This window comes from Staurois parvus, unplaced genomic scaffold, assembly GCF_062004578.1.
Source record: "Staurois parvus isolate SC_StPar_1 unplaced genomic scaffold, SC_StPar_1.0 ptg001107l, whole genome shotgun sequence".
Lineage (NCBI taxonomy): Eukaryota > Metazoa > Chordata > Amphibia > Anura > Ranidae > Staurois > Staurois parvus.
The window spans coordinates 118112-134464 of record NW_028318903.1 but is presented as its reverse complement, the minus strand read 5'-3'; the positions used below and the strand labels follow the sequence as shown (position 1 = coordinate 134464).

The 16353-nt window shown below is 46.2% G+C and overlaps 1 protein-coding gene across 5 annotated transcripts in view; it reads left to right on the top strand.

Moving 5' to 3' along the window:
- The window catches only part of MST1R (macrophage stimulating 1 receptor), a 65381-nt gene extending 52661 nt beyond the window's left edge, over positions 1 to 12720 (top strand). For all 5 annotated transcript variants that reach the window (XM_089658863.1, XM_089658861.1, XM_089658862.1 and 2 more), the window contains exons 17-22: positions 2253 to 2333; positions 4295 to 4476; positions 7163 to 7272; positions 8683 to 8848; positions 8934 to 9070; positions 11007 to 12720. In XM_089658863.1, the coding sequence (XP_089514989.1) occupies positions 2253 to 2333; positions 4295 to 4476; positions 7163 to 7272; positions 8683 to 8848; positions 8934 to 9070; positions 11007 to 11250 (920 nt within the window). In that variant the 3' untranslated portion in view covers positions 11251 to 12720. The remainder of the gene's footprint in view (positions 1 to 2252; positions 2334 to 4294; positions 4477 to 7162; positions 7273 to 8682; positions 8849 to 8933; positions 9071 to 11006) is intronic.
- Positions 12721 to 16353: the final 3633 nt, after the last annotated feature.

Sequence of the window (16353 nt, the reverse complement as noted above, 5' to 3'; positions counted from 1 at the left end):
TATAAAATATAGGAAGCATCCCCCTGCGCTCCACAGAACCTTTAACTTAAAGTCAGCTGCGATCACCTTTTCCCTATACCTTAGGATATGTGCAAATACAATTAATATATTTTGTGATGAAGCGCTCAACTTATATAGTGTATACAGACCCTTTTTACATCAATAATATTGTGAAAAATTCAAAATAGGTGCTTAATTCCCTCTTAAATTCTATAAAACTACACAAAATCATTTATATTGTTCTGTCCCCCTTTGTAATGTACAGCGCTGAGTGAACTATTGGCGCTTTATAAATACTGTATAATAATATAATAATAATATAAATAACTGGTGCAAATTCACACTCCTAATTATGCCCCCTAGTGGTCAAAAAACCGTGACAATTCTATTACAAATGATAACACTTTATCTGTGCAAAGTGATAAGTGTATCCAATTACATGAACTAAATCAAATAAACAGTCCAAAGACTTGTGATGCCCCACTGTGCAAATAATAAGTGTTCAATACACAGAGATTACAACTTCACTCCATGCTGCAAACGTGCTCTTCGTGACACTCTGATGCGACTCCCCTGGATTTAGCCAAAATGCCTCCTCACCTTCCGCATTCGACCCTTGCGGGTCACAAAGCCTTAAATAGATAGTATCTCAGCCAGGTTTTCATGCTCCACTGACTCCACCAACTCAATTAAGATCCCCCTCCAAGCAATGAATTCCTCTCAGATCACTTTCTTCACAATATGGACTCATAAGCACAGGACGTATATGTAGAAACAAAGACAAACCTCCATAGTGCAACACTGATTTAATGCACTTAAGATTTCAAAAACAAATGAACACTCACATGTCATCCAACAGAAAGAAGCAGTTCCCCATGTGCTAGGGGTGTACGAAGGTGTACCAAAATGGCGTCCAAACCCGGAACCAGAAGTACGTCACCACTAAATCGGAAATGCGTCGACGCGTTGCGCCACGATCACATGGCTTCTTCAGTGATCTTCGCGATCGTGGCGCAACGCGTCGACGCATTTCCGATTTAGTGGTGACGTACTTCTGGTTCCGGGTTTGGACGCCATTTTGGTACACCTCAGTACACCCATAGCACATGGGGAACTGCTTCTTTCTGTTGGATGACATGTGAGTGTTCATTTGTTTTTGAAATCTTAAGTGCATTAAATCAGTGTTGCACTATGGAGGTTTGTCTTAATAAAATGTCATTGTATTACTTATACATCCCGCTGAATCTTGCTCTTTCTTGCCCTGTGAGGATCGGGGAACAATGCTCTGAGTTATTTGGAAGGAGAAAGCTGCTGTACCCTGGAGTATTTAAATGCTTTTTAAGAGATGAAAGAAGGTAATAGTTTTTATTCCTACCAGAGTGGTGGCACTTATTTTGGATTGCGGATTATACATACTCACAAGTTGAGCACTTGCTGTGTATTTTATTCAAGTGTTGGCACTTTTTATACAAGTTTGGTTATTGTGTAGTGGATTCACCTCACGAGTGGGTTGTGTAGGTGGATTCACCCTAATTTTATTTACATAATTTCACACATTAGATTCACTAAAAGTAGAAATTTAAAAATAATTATTTTTTTTTTCTCTCTCTCTCACGAGTGAATTTTTGCATGGTATCATAGTATTTGATTGTTGGTAAAAGTTAATGCACTATATCTAGTTTATTTTATTTGAGGTTCCTGGATTTGAAGTGAGGAATGGGATAATGCCTAACGTTTGAAGAGTTTATGAGAGTGTGGACTTGTGGTGGACTTTTGTTATTTGCATCGTGGACTTTGTGTTGTGGATATTTTGAATATACTGGGGAAATGTGGGGTAGGATTTGAGTTTTGGGGGAAGGATTGAAGAAAAGGTTTATGTAACCCCTCATAATGGGCACAGTGGGAGTGCAGACCCCGGAACTCGGCACAGGGATGGTGGGAACCCCTCATAATGGGCACAGTGGGAGTACAGACCCCGGAACTCAGCACAGGGATGGTGGGAACCCCTCATAATGGGCACAGAGGATGTACATACCCGGGAGCTCAGCACAGGGATGGTGGGAACTCCTCATAACGGGCACAGCAGGGGTACAGACCCGGGAACTCAGCACAGGGATGATGGGAACCCCTCATAATGGGCACAGCAGGGGTACAGACCCGGGAACAAAGCACAGGGATGGCGGGAAGGTCAAGGATTTTGGTATTTGTACTTTTGATCTCCTGATTTGGCTTTATGTTCTCTTTCCTTGTAGGACATTTTGGCAGTGTGTACCATGGGACGTACAGAGAAGAGGATGGCCGGGAGGTGCACTGCGCCGTCAAGTCTCTCAACAGTGAGCATATATATGGGGTTCTGTGCGGTCGCCATGTTCTGGGGTCATCAGGGGCCCCATCTGACAGTGGGAGTCCTGCAACTGGGGCATCCTGGGACACTTAACCCATTTGCAGATTTGGATGGAGATGCTGTTATTAGACATGTGCGGTTCGGTTTGTTCGGAATCGAAATTCGGAAGAAATGGTCGTTATTCGGATGTATCCACATTTCCGAATTACAATAGTATCAAATTTAAACGAATCCAAAGTTACTGAATTAAATTTTGTTCTAAAATTCTAATCGAATTCGAAAAACAAAATTGAATTTGAAGGAAATCCACAATATTAAGCAATAGGTTTATATTTTGAATTTGTTTTCAAAGACTGTGCCTAATAGTGTTAGAATATAGCGATCTTCCGAAATTTGACGTTCGAAAAGAATAGAATAAAAATAGAATATAAAAGAATACAGAAGAATAAAACAGAATAGAAAATAAAATAATAGAATAGAAAATAAAGGCATCGCATAGAAATTAATGGATTAGAAAGAAATAGATTAGAATACAATAGAATAAAATACAATATAGCCATCTTCCAAATTTCGAATTTCAAAAAGAATAGAATAAAATTGAGTAAAACAGAATAGAAAATAAGAGAATAGAAAGGAATAGAGTGAAACAGAACATAATAGAAAATAAAAAAATAGAATAGAAAATAAAGGAATAGAAAGAAATGAATAGAACAGCAAATTAAAATAGAAAAGAATAGAATATAAAAGAATACAGAAGAATAAAATAATAGAATAGAAAATAAAGGCATCGCATAGAAAATAATGAATTAGAAATAAATAGATTAGAATACAATATAATAGAATAAAATACAATATAACCATCTTCTAAATTTCGAATTTCAAAAAGAATAGAATAAAATCAAAAAGAATTGAGTAAAACAGAATAGAAAATAAAAGAATAGAAAGGAATAGAGTGAAACAGAATAGAAAATAAAAGAATAGAAAGGAATAGAGTGAAACAGAACATAACAGAAAATAAAAAAATAGAATAGAAAATAAAGGAATAAAAAGAAATGAATAGAAAATTAAAATAGAAAAGAATAGAATAGAAAAAAAAAATAGCATAGAGTAAAATAAAATATGTCTCTTGGGAAAAATGGCAAAACTTTACAGCAAATGTGAGAAAGTGAAATGTAGAATGACATAGAATGGGTAGAGGGGTAGGATACGCTTGCTTTGGATAAAAAAAAAAAAAAAAGTAGTGAAAAATGCAGAGTGGGGGGTTTTGGGGGGGGGGGGAAGGGGGTAATGTTTTAAGAGGGGAAAAATAAAGTAATAAGAAATAAGTATATATTTATTATGAAAGAGATGAAAGTGTTTTGTTATTACTATGAAAAATCAATAAATATTTCAATTAAAAAAAAAAATTAAATATGACTTCCAAAATTTGGATTTTGAAAATAATAGAACCAGCTATTCTTCACAATGAATTTGTATCAATTCAATATTTTCAATTTGGATTCGATTTGAATACAGTATATCAAATCCATTGGAAAAAAGCAAATAAACTAAACAAAACAAATTTTGTTACAAATGCAACGAAGCAAAATTAGTAACAACAAATCGCTCGGAAACTGAACACATTTTTTCGTTCTGCACGTCTAGCTAGACTCTGATAGATGTTAGGCTGCAGATTGGGTCCACCTGGAATTACAGCCGGAGGGCCAGCCAATGGGGAGGGAGCGGTTCCTTGTAGGCTATATGTACCTCTGAACTTGCCAAATAAAAATCAGAAGGAATTAAAGAGCGAGAAATCGATGAAGGGACTCAATGGTGGGTCCAGGGAAGCCTATAGACCTACAGTGATAACTATAGAAGGCAGGGACTGTTCGAAATATCAAGGATTTGCATCATTTATGGGACATTTTGACTGATTTTCCGATGATGTCTGATTGTCGTGTTTCATCTTAGGGATAACGGATGTGGAGGAGGTGGAGGAGTTCCTTAGAGAAGGGATCCTGATGAAGAGCTTCCATCACCCGCATGTCTTGTCTCTCATTGGGATTTTCTTGCCACGGGATGGTCTTCCTCTGGTGGTCCTCCCGTACATGTCACATGGGGACCTGAGACACTTCATCCGCAGTGAGGACAGAGTAAGTCCGCAGTCCATTCCACTTGTTAGATTTCACTCGAAGGATCTAAACGTGGTTCTGATTTGTGTACCTTTGGGGCCCCCATCTGCCAGGACTACCATGGCTGCTTCACAGAAAAAGTCCATGGATAGAATTCCTCCATCATTCTGCAAATTCTCCGATACCTTGAAAGGACACACCTAAGCTTCCATCCTTGCAGATCCCTGGTTTGCAACTTGCGGACCTAGGGGCACATGTGGCCCTTTGGCACTCATTGTGTGGCCCTCAAGGCCTCTGCACTCACAATAGTCTAACAGTATCTGATTTCTTTCTGTAATTTCCATCCCCTTTCTTTTTAAATACTTTTATAATGGATCCTGTTGTGATATTAATTGAATGTGAAACAAGTGTAGCGCCCTCCTAAGTAGCTAGGGGGTGCTCTAGTTCAAATAGTTAGTGAAGAGGGCTGAGTAGCAGCCTGGGTGTAATGGCTAGCAGAGTCAAAATTGGGTAAGAGTTGAGAGATTCTGCAGACCAGCCTTCTGGAATTTCCCCTTGCTCTAGAGCTTTGGAGAAAGATCTAGAAGCAGTGGGCGGATCTGAGGAGTGGCTGGTCTGTACTTTTAGAGAATGCTAGCCAATCCCCAACAAGAGGCTTGGAAAGGGGCTGGGACAACCTTTCAGGGTAACCGAGCCTGCTCAGCTGCAGGAGAGTGGGGAGGAGAGTGGAAGATGGAGAAGTGAAGCTGGAGTGCAGGAATTTGGGAGGGAGCCCAGGCTTGAAGGGGCTCACCTCCAGGCATGATGCTGGAAAGGAGGAAAGCTTGGAACTTCGCTGTCCCCCTGAGAGAGGACCACCTGACAGGGAAGGAGCAGCCCAGCTTAAATGTCTGAAAGTAGCCACCGACCTACCGGCAACACAGGAGAGGGGCCAAGTGAGTGGACCTACACCCCGTGGGCCAGTAAGAGGAAAGAGGCACTCTGGTGGGAAACTGGATTAGCATTTTACCCGGGACTGTTCATATTGCAGAGGCAGGCACTGGATCCCCTGCCCAGGGAAACACTGGAAACATATGGATGAGGAGAGGATTCATCTAGGGGTTCGGGGTGGTACTACAGGAGATGCTGGCTAGCCCTCCAAGAAATACTGTGAGCTGTTAGAGAGACCTGTACATAGTTCAGGAAGATTGTCCTCCATTCCTTTTCCTTGGGCATCCCATACACCCCTCACCCCATCCAAGTTCAATTCCCCTAATAAAACTTCAAAACAAAGCCCAAGGCTGATTACTGCCTCCTGAACGTGAAGTCTGTTCGGAAATGTGTGTTGCCTGGCTGTGCAGAACCATAGGTGGGACCCGAAATATTCAGCATCTCCTAAGGGGGTAGTGCTACACAAGAAATCTGTAGGGAGCACAAATGAGGAAGCATTGACTGTAACAGCAGTGATCCCTAACAGTCTCATGGAACGTGTCTTCAGTCTGTGACTGTCTGCAGTAGTATGTCCTCAGCCTCCAACAACTTCTATAGTTTGTCTGCAGTTTCTGACCATGTCTTGTATTATGTCTGCAGTCTCTGACCATCTCCTGTAGTATGTCCTCAGCCTCCAACAACTTCTATAGTTTGTCTGCAGTCTCTGACCATCTCCTGTAGTATCTCTGACCATCTCATGTATCATGTTTGCGGTCTCTGACCATCTCATGTACCATGTCTGCAGTCTCTGACTGTCTCCTGTAGCATGTCTGCGGTCTCTGACCGTCTCCCGTAGCATGTCTGCAGTCTCTGACCGTCTCCCGTAGCATGTCCGCAGCCTCTGACCGTCTCCCGTAGCATGTCCGCAGCCTCTGACCGTCTCCCGTAGCATGTCCGCAGCCTCTGACCGTCTCCCGTAGCATGTCCGCAGCCTCTGACCGTCTCCCGTAGCATGTCCGCAGCCTCTGACCGTCTCCCGTAGCATGTCCGCAGCCTCTGACCGTCTCCCGTAGCATGTCCGCAGCCTCTGACCGTCTCCCGTAGCATGTCCGCAGCCTCTGACCGTCTCCCGTAGCATGTCCGCAGCCTCTGACCGTCTCCCGTAGCATGTCCGCAGCCTCTGACCGTCTCCCGTAGCATGTCCGCAGCCTCTGACCGTCTCCTGTAGCATGTCCGCAGCCTCTGACCGTCTCCCGTAGCATGTCCGCAGCCTCTGACCGTCTCCCGTAGCATGTCCGCAGCCTCTGACCGTCTCCCGTAATATGTCTGCAGTCTCTGACCGTCTCCTGCTACATATCTGACACTCTGTCCCTGTCTCTAGATTGTGATCCCGTGTTGTCACCCTGCCATGCGGGCTTCCAATGAAGACTATGAAGTCTATCAATGTTTTCATCAGATTCACACAGCATTCACCCCAGATTCATTCATTTTTCAACTAAAATCTTATGTGGAAAAATTGATAAATAGACCCTTATTAATGTCTGTTTCAGCACTCATCACACAGACATGGTTCATTGTTGTCACCATCAGGAAACCCGCCTTGAGAAATGCCATGCAGCCATTGCTGGAGGGCTTGTAGACATGAAGTGGCAGTTGTTTTTGATGCGCACAGAGAGAACTAGAGTTCGGGTTTACATCTAAAGGAAATCTTTGCTTTGATACAATGTTTGCTGAGACTTTATTAGCAGATGAGTACAAGTATACTGTATATTAATAATCTGATTCTCCGAACACACAGAACCCCACGGTGAAGGATCTGGTTGGGTTCGGTCTGCAAGTTTCCCGGGGAATGGAATATTTGGCCCAGGAGAAGTTTGTTCACCGAGATCTGGCGGCACGGAACTGCATGTGAGTGATTGTGGGGCCCATGGCCGACCTCTGAGTTTCAGCTAGTAATAGGAATTGTCTTCTAGTCACAGGAGAAAAAAATGCTGCAGTTGGTGATTAAGAGTTTCACCAGTTAGTAGTGGAAACACACCAGCAAAAATACAGTCCTGATAATTGTAAATTAGGGCAAGAGAGAGGCAGGGAGGCGGAGGCTCTGGAGAAGTCCTGAAGGGGAATTTGGGAGGAGGCAATGAGGGAGCTGGAGAGCAGGAGGTCTTGGGAGGAGGTGGAGAGGACAGTTTCGGCGATATATGGAGATAAGGTTGGTAATGTAGCTGGGGGTAGAGTTGTGGATTGCTTTGTAGGTTGTTGTTGTTAGTATTTTTAATTTTATTCATTGGGTGATCAGAAGCCAGTGGAGGGATTGTCAGAGAGGGGTGGAGGACATCGAGGTGGAAGACCAGTGGAGGGATTTGCAGAGAAGGGTGGAGGACAATGAACAGAGGCCAGTGGAGCGATTGGCAGAGAGTGGTGGAGTACGTTGAGGGTAGAGGCCAGTGGAGAGATTGGCAGAGAAGGGTGAAGGACACTGAATGGAGTCCAGTGGAAGGATTGGCAGAGAGTGGTGGAGGACACCAAGGTGGGAGGCCAGTGGAGAGATTGGCAGAGAGGGGTGGAGGACAATGAGCAGAGGCCAGTGGAGTGATTGGCAGAGAGTGGTGGAATACACTGAGGGTAAAGGCAATGGGAGAGATTGGTAGAGAGAGGTGAAGGACAATGAATGGAGTCCAGTGGAAGAATTGGCTGAGAGGGATGAAGGACACTGAATGGAGTCCAGTGGAATAATTGGCTGAGAGGGATGAAGGACACTGAATGGAGTCCAGTGGAATAATTGGCTGAGAGCGATGATGGACACTGAATGGAGTCCAGTGGAAGAATTGGCTGAGAGGGATGAAGGACACAGAGAGGAGAGGCCAGTGGACGTATTGGCAGAGAGGGGTGGAGGACACTAAGTGGTTGGTAAGGTGGGTGAGCCTGGCAAGAGCATTCATGATGGACTGATGGGAAAGCATGTTTAGAGGTAGACCAACAAGGAGGGAGCTGCCATAGTTGAGGCGAGAGATAACAAGGGAGTGAATTAGTGTCTTGATGGGGCCATTGGTTGGGAAGGGTTGAATTTGTGAAAAGTTATTGAGGTGAAGATTTGGATAGTAACTGGATGTGGAGCTGAAAGGAGAGTTCTGAGTCCAGGATGACACCTATTTTCCTGGTATGAGTGGAGGGACTGATAGTTGTGTTATTGATCTTGATGGAAAGGTCAGGGGGCATGGCAGACGTGCGGGAGAATCGGGTTACGTCATTATTTCAGTTCACAGACCGCATGTGGGTTTTGGGTGTCCCTTCATAATATCTCTTGTTGTGATTTTTCAGGCTGGATGACTTGTATCGGGTGAAGGTGGCAGATTTTGGTCTGGCTCGGGATGTCTTCGACAAGGAATACTACAGCGTGCGCCGTCATAAGAACGCTCGTCTGCCGGTGAAGTGGATGGCGATGGAGAGTTTACAGACACAGAAATTCACCACCAAGAGTGACGTGGTGAGAGGACCAGTCAATATAGATATTTGTTATGAAGCATATTGATCTTTTTATATGAAATAATAATTATATTTCCTTCTTGCAGTGGTCATTCGGGGTGCTGCTGTGGGAGCTGATGACTCGGGGAGCCCCACCATATCCAGACGTAGACCCCTATGACATCACCCGGTACCTGTTCAGGGGGAGACGCCTCCCGCAGCCAGAGTTCTGCCCTGACCCATTGTGAGTACCTCTACTCTGCCACGTCTCTGCCCATGACCACACCTGGAGGAAGGGGTTTTTAGGCCACTTTAGAAAATTATCGCCACTTTCTGGCATTTATTTTTCATTTTAGGAAGACCTAATTGGCCATAAATTTGTTATCTTTCAGAATGACATCCTGGGGGATCTGCTGGGTTTTAACACACTCTACTGCCTTTCCTGCACCCAGACACTCGCATACCCTCTAGTAGCAACAATCAGAGAGATGTCAAGACTTCCAGTTGTCTTTTGCAAAAATGTTGGTTTAACTGTCTAGGGAGAGAGGGTTGAGGGTGCAGGATACCCAAAAAAATAGCAGCAAAAAATCCCTTCGCTGAGTAGTATCTTCTGGTATCTTTTGACCTCTGCCACAAGCTAATGTAGAACTCTGTAGGCCCTGATGGGTGACGGCCTTTATATATCTTTGACCTCTGCCTTCAAACCTCTAAGTCTACATGGGCAACTGTCGATCAGAACTTTTCTTCAGCTCTCTAGTCCAAGTGAAGGCCAAGCAGGTCAGATACTAGATCTCTCTAAAGTTACACCCTCCCCTGGCAGCAAGCCTTGGAGGCTAGGACCTCTGTTCTCACATCCCGGAGGCAACAACTGGATCCTGCTAAACACACATTCTCACGAGGCAGGCAAGGACCCTTCTAGAAGGTCCCTCGTGCTCCCTATGCTGTCCAAAGGGGAGAACAAGGGGGCACAGCAAGCTTCTCCCTCTCTCCTAGCCTTTCTCCTTCCTTCTACATCCTTAGAAAAAAATGCAAGGACCCTTCTCCAGCTCCTCCCCTGAAGGGGAGAGCATGACCACCTTCAGCAGACCTTCTCTCTCTAATTGTCTCCTGGCTAAGATGAGCCCTAGCTCCACCCACCTTATATAAGGTGACTCTTAAGGCACTCAACCAGTAGGATGGGCAACCCTAAGTGAACCTCTATCTCCCTCCACCTGCCTACAAGCAGACAGACACAAACAATGTCCTTGGGTTTCAGAAACACATCTGTCCTCCTCCAAGTCCCTGTTTGATCCTCTATACTCCTCTGTGTCTCTGTTTGATCCTCTATCCTCCTCTGTGTCCCTGTTTGATCCTCTATCCTCCTCTGTGTCTCTGTTTGATCCTTTATCCTCCTCTGTGTCCCTGTTTGATACTTTTTCCTCCTCTGTGGCCCTGTTTGATCCTCTATCCTCCTCTGTGGCCCTGTTTGATCCTCTGTCCTCCTCTGTGTCCCTGTTTGATCCTCTATCCTCCTCTGTGGCCCTGTTTGATCCTCTGTCATTTTCTGTGTCTCTGTTTGATCCTCTATCCATCCTCTGTGTCCCTGTTTGATCCTCTATCCTCCTCTGTGTCTCTGTTTGATCCTCTATCCTCCTCTGTGTCCCTGTTTGATCCTCTATCCTCCTCTGTGGCTCTCTTTGATCCTCTATTCTCCTCTGTGGCTCTCTTTGATCCTCTATTCTCCTCTGTGGCTCTCTTTGATCTTCTATCCTCCTCCGTGGCTCTCTTTGATCCTCTATCCTCCTCTGTGGCTCTCTTTGATCCTCTATCCTCCTCTGTGGCTCTCTTTGATCCTCTATCCTCCTCTGTGGCTCTCTTTGATCCTCTATCCTCCTCTGTGGCTCTCTTTGATCCTCTATCCTCCTCTGTGGCTCTCTTTGATCCTCTATCCTCCTCTGTGGCTCTCTTTGATCCTCTATCCTCCTCTGTGGCTCTCTTTGATCCTCTATCCTCCTCTGTGGCTCTTTGATCGTCTATCCTCCTCTGTGTCCCCGTTTGATCCTTTATCCTCCTCTGTGTCCCCGTTTGATCCTCTATCCTCCTCTGTGTCCCCGTTTGATCCTCTATCCTCCTCAGTGTCTGTTTGATCCTCTATCCTCCTCAGTGTCTGTTTGATCCTCTATCCTTCTGTGTCCCCGCAGATACACCCTCATGTTGCAGTGTTGGAGCCCGCACCCAGACGAGCGACCCACCTTCACCCAACTGGTCAGCGAGATGGAGACCATTTCCAACTACCTGATGGGGGATCACTACATCAATCTGAATGTGACCTACATCAATCTGGACCGGGACCAGCCTTTCCTGCCAGCACCCCCCGCATCGGAGGATGAGCTGGAGGAAGAGTCCTCCCAGGAAGAAGAGGAGTTCGATGATGGCATACACTGAGTGCTGATATGAGCCGTCCTCCTCCAGCTCTGAGGAGACCCTCAAACAACTGGAACTGAAAGATTGTCAGTCCCCGGACCCCTGGAATGTGCCGTTTTGCACAGTGTGAAGACACAATCAATAGGACCAAAACAGAGCAGACCATGCGGGTTCAGTACAGGAGTGCACAAGTACCGAGGATGAACTGCAGGGGCAGGAGGACCAGATGAGCTCATATCAGCGACCAATGAAAGGACAATTGTGGGACTGTATTTATTCATATTCTTGGTGGAGCAGCACATGGCTGGAGACACCATCCGCTTTATTGTCCGATATGTCTGTTTCTTCTTCTGTTGGGTAAAATCACCCGCCAATGTCATCTATCTCCCCTGAGGACCTCAGGATTTCCCTGCAGCAGTTTCTCTCTGCCCCTCCCACAATGGGGAGATTTCCTGCAGTAGTTTGTGTCTCCGCCCCTCCCACATTGAGGAGATTTCCTGCAGTAGTTTGTGTCTCTGCCCCTCCTACAATGGCGAGGTTTCCCCCAGTAGTCTGTGTCTCTGCCCCTCCCATAATGGGGAGACTTCCTGCATTAGATTGTGTCTCTGCCCCTCCCACAATGGGGAGATTTCCCCCAGTTTGTCTCTCTGCCCCTCCCACAATGAGGATATTTCCTGCAGTAGTTTGTCTTGTCCAATTAATTTTTTACATGATGGACAGAAAAACACCCAGATTTTCTCAAAGCTGATTTAGTGCTATGCTGTGAGTAGCCTGTGTTGTAAATGGAGCCAAACAGCAGGAGATCGAATGACACAACTGAAAGGTCAGAGGTGACATACAACCCCCCCACCAGAAAAATTACCATTTTTTGTTATTTTAAGGTGATTTACTGCTATGCTGTGAATAGCCTGAACTTTTTAAAGACCTGAAAAACATGAAATCCTATTACAGAGCTGAACGATCAGCGTTGTCACCCTCCCCCAGCGGAGACCATCTTTTTTTTTTTTAATCTTCACCGTTGACCACAGGCTCCCAAACAGCAGGTTGTGGCGGCCTCTCGTTCTGGGGGCGATATCTGACCCGGCGGGGGGGGTTGCGCTTCCTGTTGCAGTGAACCCAGTGACACATTTTAGGGGAAATTTAAAAAAAAATGACGGCAATTTGCAACAAATCTTTTTATTGATCATACAGCACTGCGATCTGATCTAAAGAAGGTTGTAGGCAGATTGTGCCGGCAGATTGGAGAATGTATGTGGTGCGCGGTGGAGGAGTCGCTTGTCTTTCGGGTTATCCCGGCTCTGTACCTGCGCTTTGCTCCCTATACCCCCCCTCCCCCGAGCCCTCTGTGATGGCGGAGCGGGGCAATACTTGAAGTGTACATGGCTGTGTATTGTCTGTATATATCGGATCCACCGACCGGACCAATATTTTTGTAATATTACAGAATTATTTCTAGGAAAGGATTGTAAATATAAAAAATAGTTTTCTGTATCTCTTGGTCTGTTTTATAACAATTTTCATGTTTCTATTTCATGGCAGATTTTCCTTACCCCTGCGCTGCGTACGCCGTGTCCAATGCGCGCTCCCGACCCCTGCACTGGGTACCCCGCGTCCAATGCGCGCTCCCGACCCCTGCACTGGGTACCCCGCGTCCAATGCGCGCTCCCGACCCCTGCACTGGGTACCCCGCGTCCAATGGGCGCTCCCGACCCCTGCGCTGCGTACGCCGCGTCCAATGGGCGCTCCCGACCCCTGCGCTGCGTACGTCGCGTCCAATGCGCGCTCCCGACCCCTGCGCTGCGTACGCTGCGTCCAATGCGCGCTCCCGACCCCTGCGCTGCGTACGCCGCGTCCAATACACACACCTGATGTCTGCACTGTGTACACTGTTATATACTTCTGACTCCTGTACTGTATACACTACATTATATATTGCACACTCCTGACCCCTGCACTGTATACAGTGCTATTCATTACACACTCCCTGCTTTGTATACACTGTTTTACAATACATATTACTGACTCCTGAACTGTGTAATATATACTCATGACCCCTGCACTGCACACACTACCTTATTCATTGCCTTCTCCTGACCTTTGCACCTTATACAGTGTTGTACATTACATACTCCTGATTTTCGCAATGTATACACTTTCATACATTACATACTCCTGACCCCTGCACTGTATATGCTATTTTAGACATTCTATGCTCCTGAAAACTGCACTGTGTATGCCACATACTACTGAGTCTTGCACTGTATAATCTATGGCATACATTATTATACAGTACTCCTGACCTTTGCGCTTTATATGTTATGCCATACAATACATACTCTTGACTTCTGTACTGTGTAAGGTAAGCCATACTTTCATACTCCTGACCTCTGCACTCTAAACGTTGTTCATTACACACTCCTGACCTCTGCACTATTTATGCTATGCCATACAATACATACTCTTGACTTCTGCACTGTATACAGTAAACCATACTTTCATACTCCCCCTGCACTATATACGATGTGATATACACTACCTTCTCCTGACCCCTGCACTGTATACGATGGTATGGTCTCTCCCAATCCTCGGCTCGCACTTCTCATGACGCAGATCAGCCGCCATCGCCGTCTTCTCTACATTCCTCTCCATGGAGCGACGAGGAGGAAAGAGAACCTTTCACTGTGTACCTGCTGGAGGCGCAGTTCACACGGGCGGGAACGCATTACGCTCCATAGAACGCATGTGCTGCTGTGCGATGTGTAGGAGGCGTGGCCAAGCAGTGATACAATCGATCCCATTGGTTACTTTGTTTTTCTTTTTTATAAACTGAAAAGTCACAAAAAATAACTGTATTGTACTTCACACCTGAACAGTCCTATGCAGGAGCATTGTCCTCGTGTGCTGAGACCGCACGGATCAGGGCAGGTTTAATGCACATGGTCTCAATGATGGCCCCCTCTCCCCCCCATGGTGACAACGAGGGTTCCTGCCCCCCCATGGTGTCAACGAGGGTTCCTGCCCCCCCATGGTGTCAATGAGGGTTCCCATCCCACCTGGTGTCGAGGGTCTCTGCCCCCCCAAGGGTCCCTGCCCACCCATGGTGTCGAGGGTCCCTGCCCCCCCAAGGGTCCCTGCCCACCCATGGTGTCGAGGGTCCTGGCCCCCCCAAGGTGTCAATGACAGTCCCTGTCCCTCCATGGTGGCAACGAGTGTCCCAGCCTCCTCATGGTGTCAGTGAGGGTCCCCGCCCCACCTGGTGTCAATAAGGGACCCTGCCCTCCCCATGGTGTCAATGAGGGTCCCTGCTCCTCCATGGTGTCATTGGGGGTCCCCGCCCCACCTGGTATCAATGAGGGTCCCCGCCCTCCCCATGGTGTCAATGAGGGTCCCCGCCCTCCCCATGGTGTCAATGAGGGTCCCCCCCTTTTTAAAAAAAAAAACCTTAAGTATAAATGTAATAAATCTATTGATTGGTCAGCAATGGCGCTTAGCCCCTCCCCCTCACTTTGCTGCCTAATGCTTTATATGTAAGCGATTCTATTCGAGTCTCTAACTTGTATCTGCAGGAAGGAAGCCGATTCTTCAACGTGCCAGGAACAGCAAGGCCTGCGGATGGCGCTCTATAGAGTATACTGTTCACAGAGCGCCATCTGATGGAAGCAAAGTGTCACTGCAGTAGAAGCAATCTGTCCACAGACCACCACCTGCTGACCGTTCAGTAGTACTGCAGCAGCCATATAGTGTTTTTAGAGCACCACCTGCTGACCATTCCCTGGTACTGCAGCAGCCATTTACTGATAATAGAGCACCACCTGCTGACCATTCAGTGGTACTGCAGCAGCCATATGTTTATAGAGCTTCACCTGCTGACCGTTTCCTGGTATTGCAGCAGCCATATACTGATAATAGAGCACCACCTGCTGACCATTCAGTGGTACTGCAGCAGACATATAATGTTTATAGAGCACCACCTGCTGACCGTTCTGTGGTACTGCAGTAGGCATATGTTTATAGAGCACCACCTGCTGACCGTTCTGTGGTACTGCAGCAGCAGCCATATAGTGTTTCAAGAGCACCACCTACTGACCGTTCCCTGGAACTGCACCAGCCATATACTGATAATAGAGCACCACCTGCTGACCATTCAGTGGTACTGCAGCAGACATATACTGTTTATAGAGCACCACCTGCTCCACCGTTCAGTGGTAAAAAAAAAAAAAAAAAGAATGAATGGAACACAAACCCATATTGCACGTTTTGCTGTGAGATTTCAGATCCAGTCCACTTTGTGTGAATGGGGCCTTGTGTTTTAGTGCGTTTCTAATGCATTGCAATAAAATGTAATTCAACACAAGGTGCGTTTTCCATGCAGTTTCTTCCAGCAGTGACATCATGGGAAATATGTGATTTGAAAAGCGCAATAATTGAAAAAAAAAATTGCATTTTCTGTTCGTTTTCCACCGATGCAGCAAGTGGATTTTAAAAAACAAAAAAACCCCACACACCCAGGGCTGGGTTTACATCTCTGGAGCCTATAGGCAGAGAATTTTGAAAAAAAAAAAAAAATAGAACAGCAATAATCCAAACACTCACTGCTAAGTCTAAATTCTTTCTGTAAAATTCTCCCGGAACAAAAATGGAAAAATTCCCCCTCCTCACGATCCAAAGCCCCCTCCCAGCACAAATCTTTGCCCCCCACCTTCCAGTTCACATCCAGCTCCAATTCCCCCCAAATCCCCTTCCCAGCACAAATCACCTCAAATCCATCCTCTTAGCACAACCTCTCCAAATGACCCCTCCCAGCACAAATCCCTGCCCCTGCGGAGCGTTACCATAGACCTGAATGGGAGGCGTTGAAAGGCTTCAACCTCCTTCAGACTCGACATGAGGCTTCAATTTTGAAGCAACGCGATTCAACGCTTCATGATTTGATCATGTGAACAGCGCTGTGTGCTGCCCATAGTTCTTTCTGGCATAACAACCCCCCCCACCTTAGTAGTCTTCTGCACCCCTTAAGTACACCCCAGAACAGTGTCCCCCACCCCCCTCCCCGCAATGCATTGTCCCCCCCCCCCAGGCACTCCTCAGCACAGTTTCCCCAACCTCCTCCCACAGACTGCACTC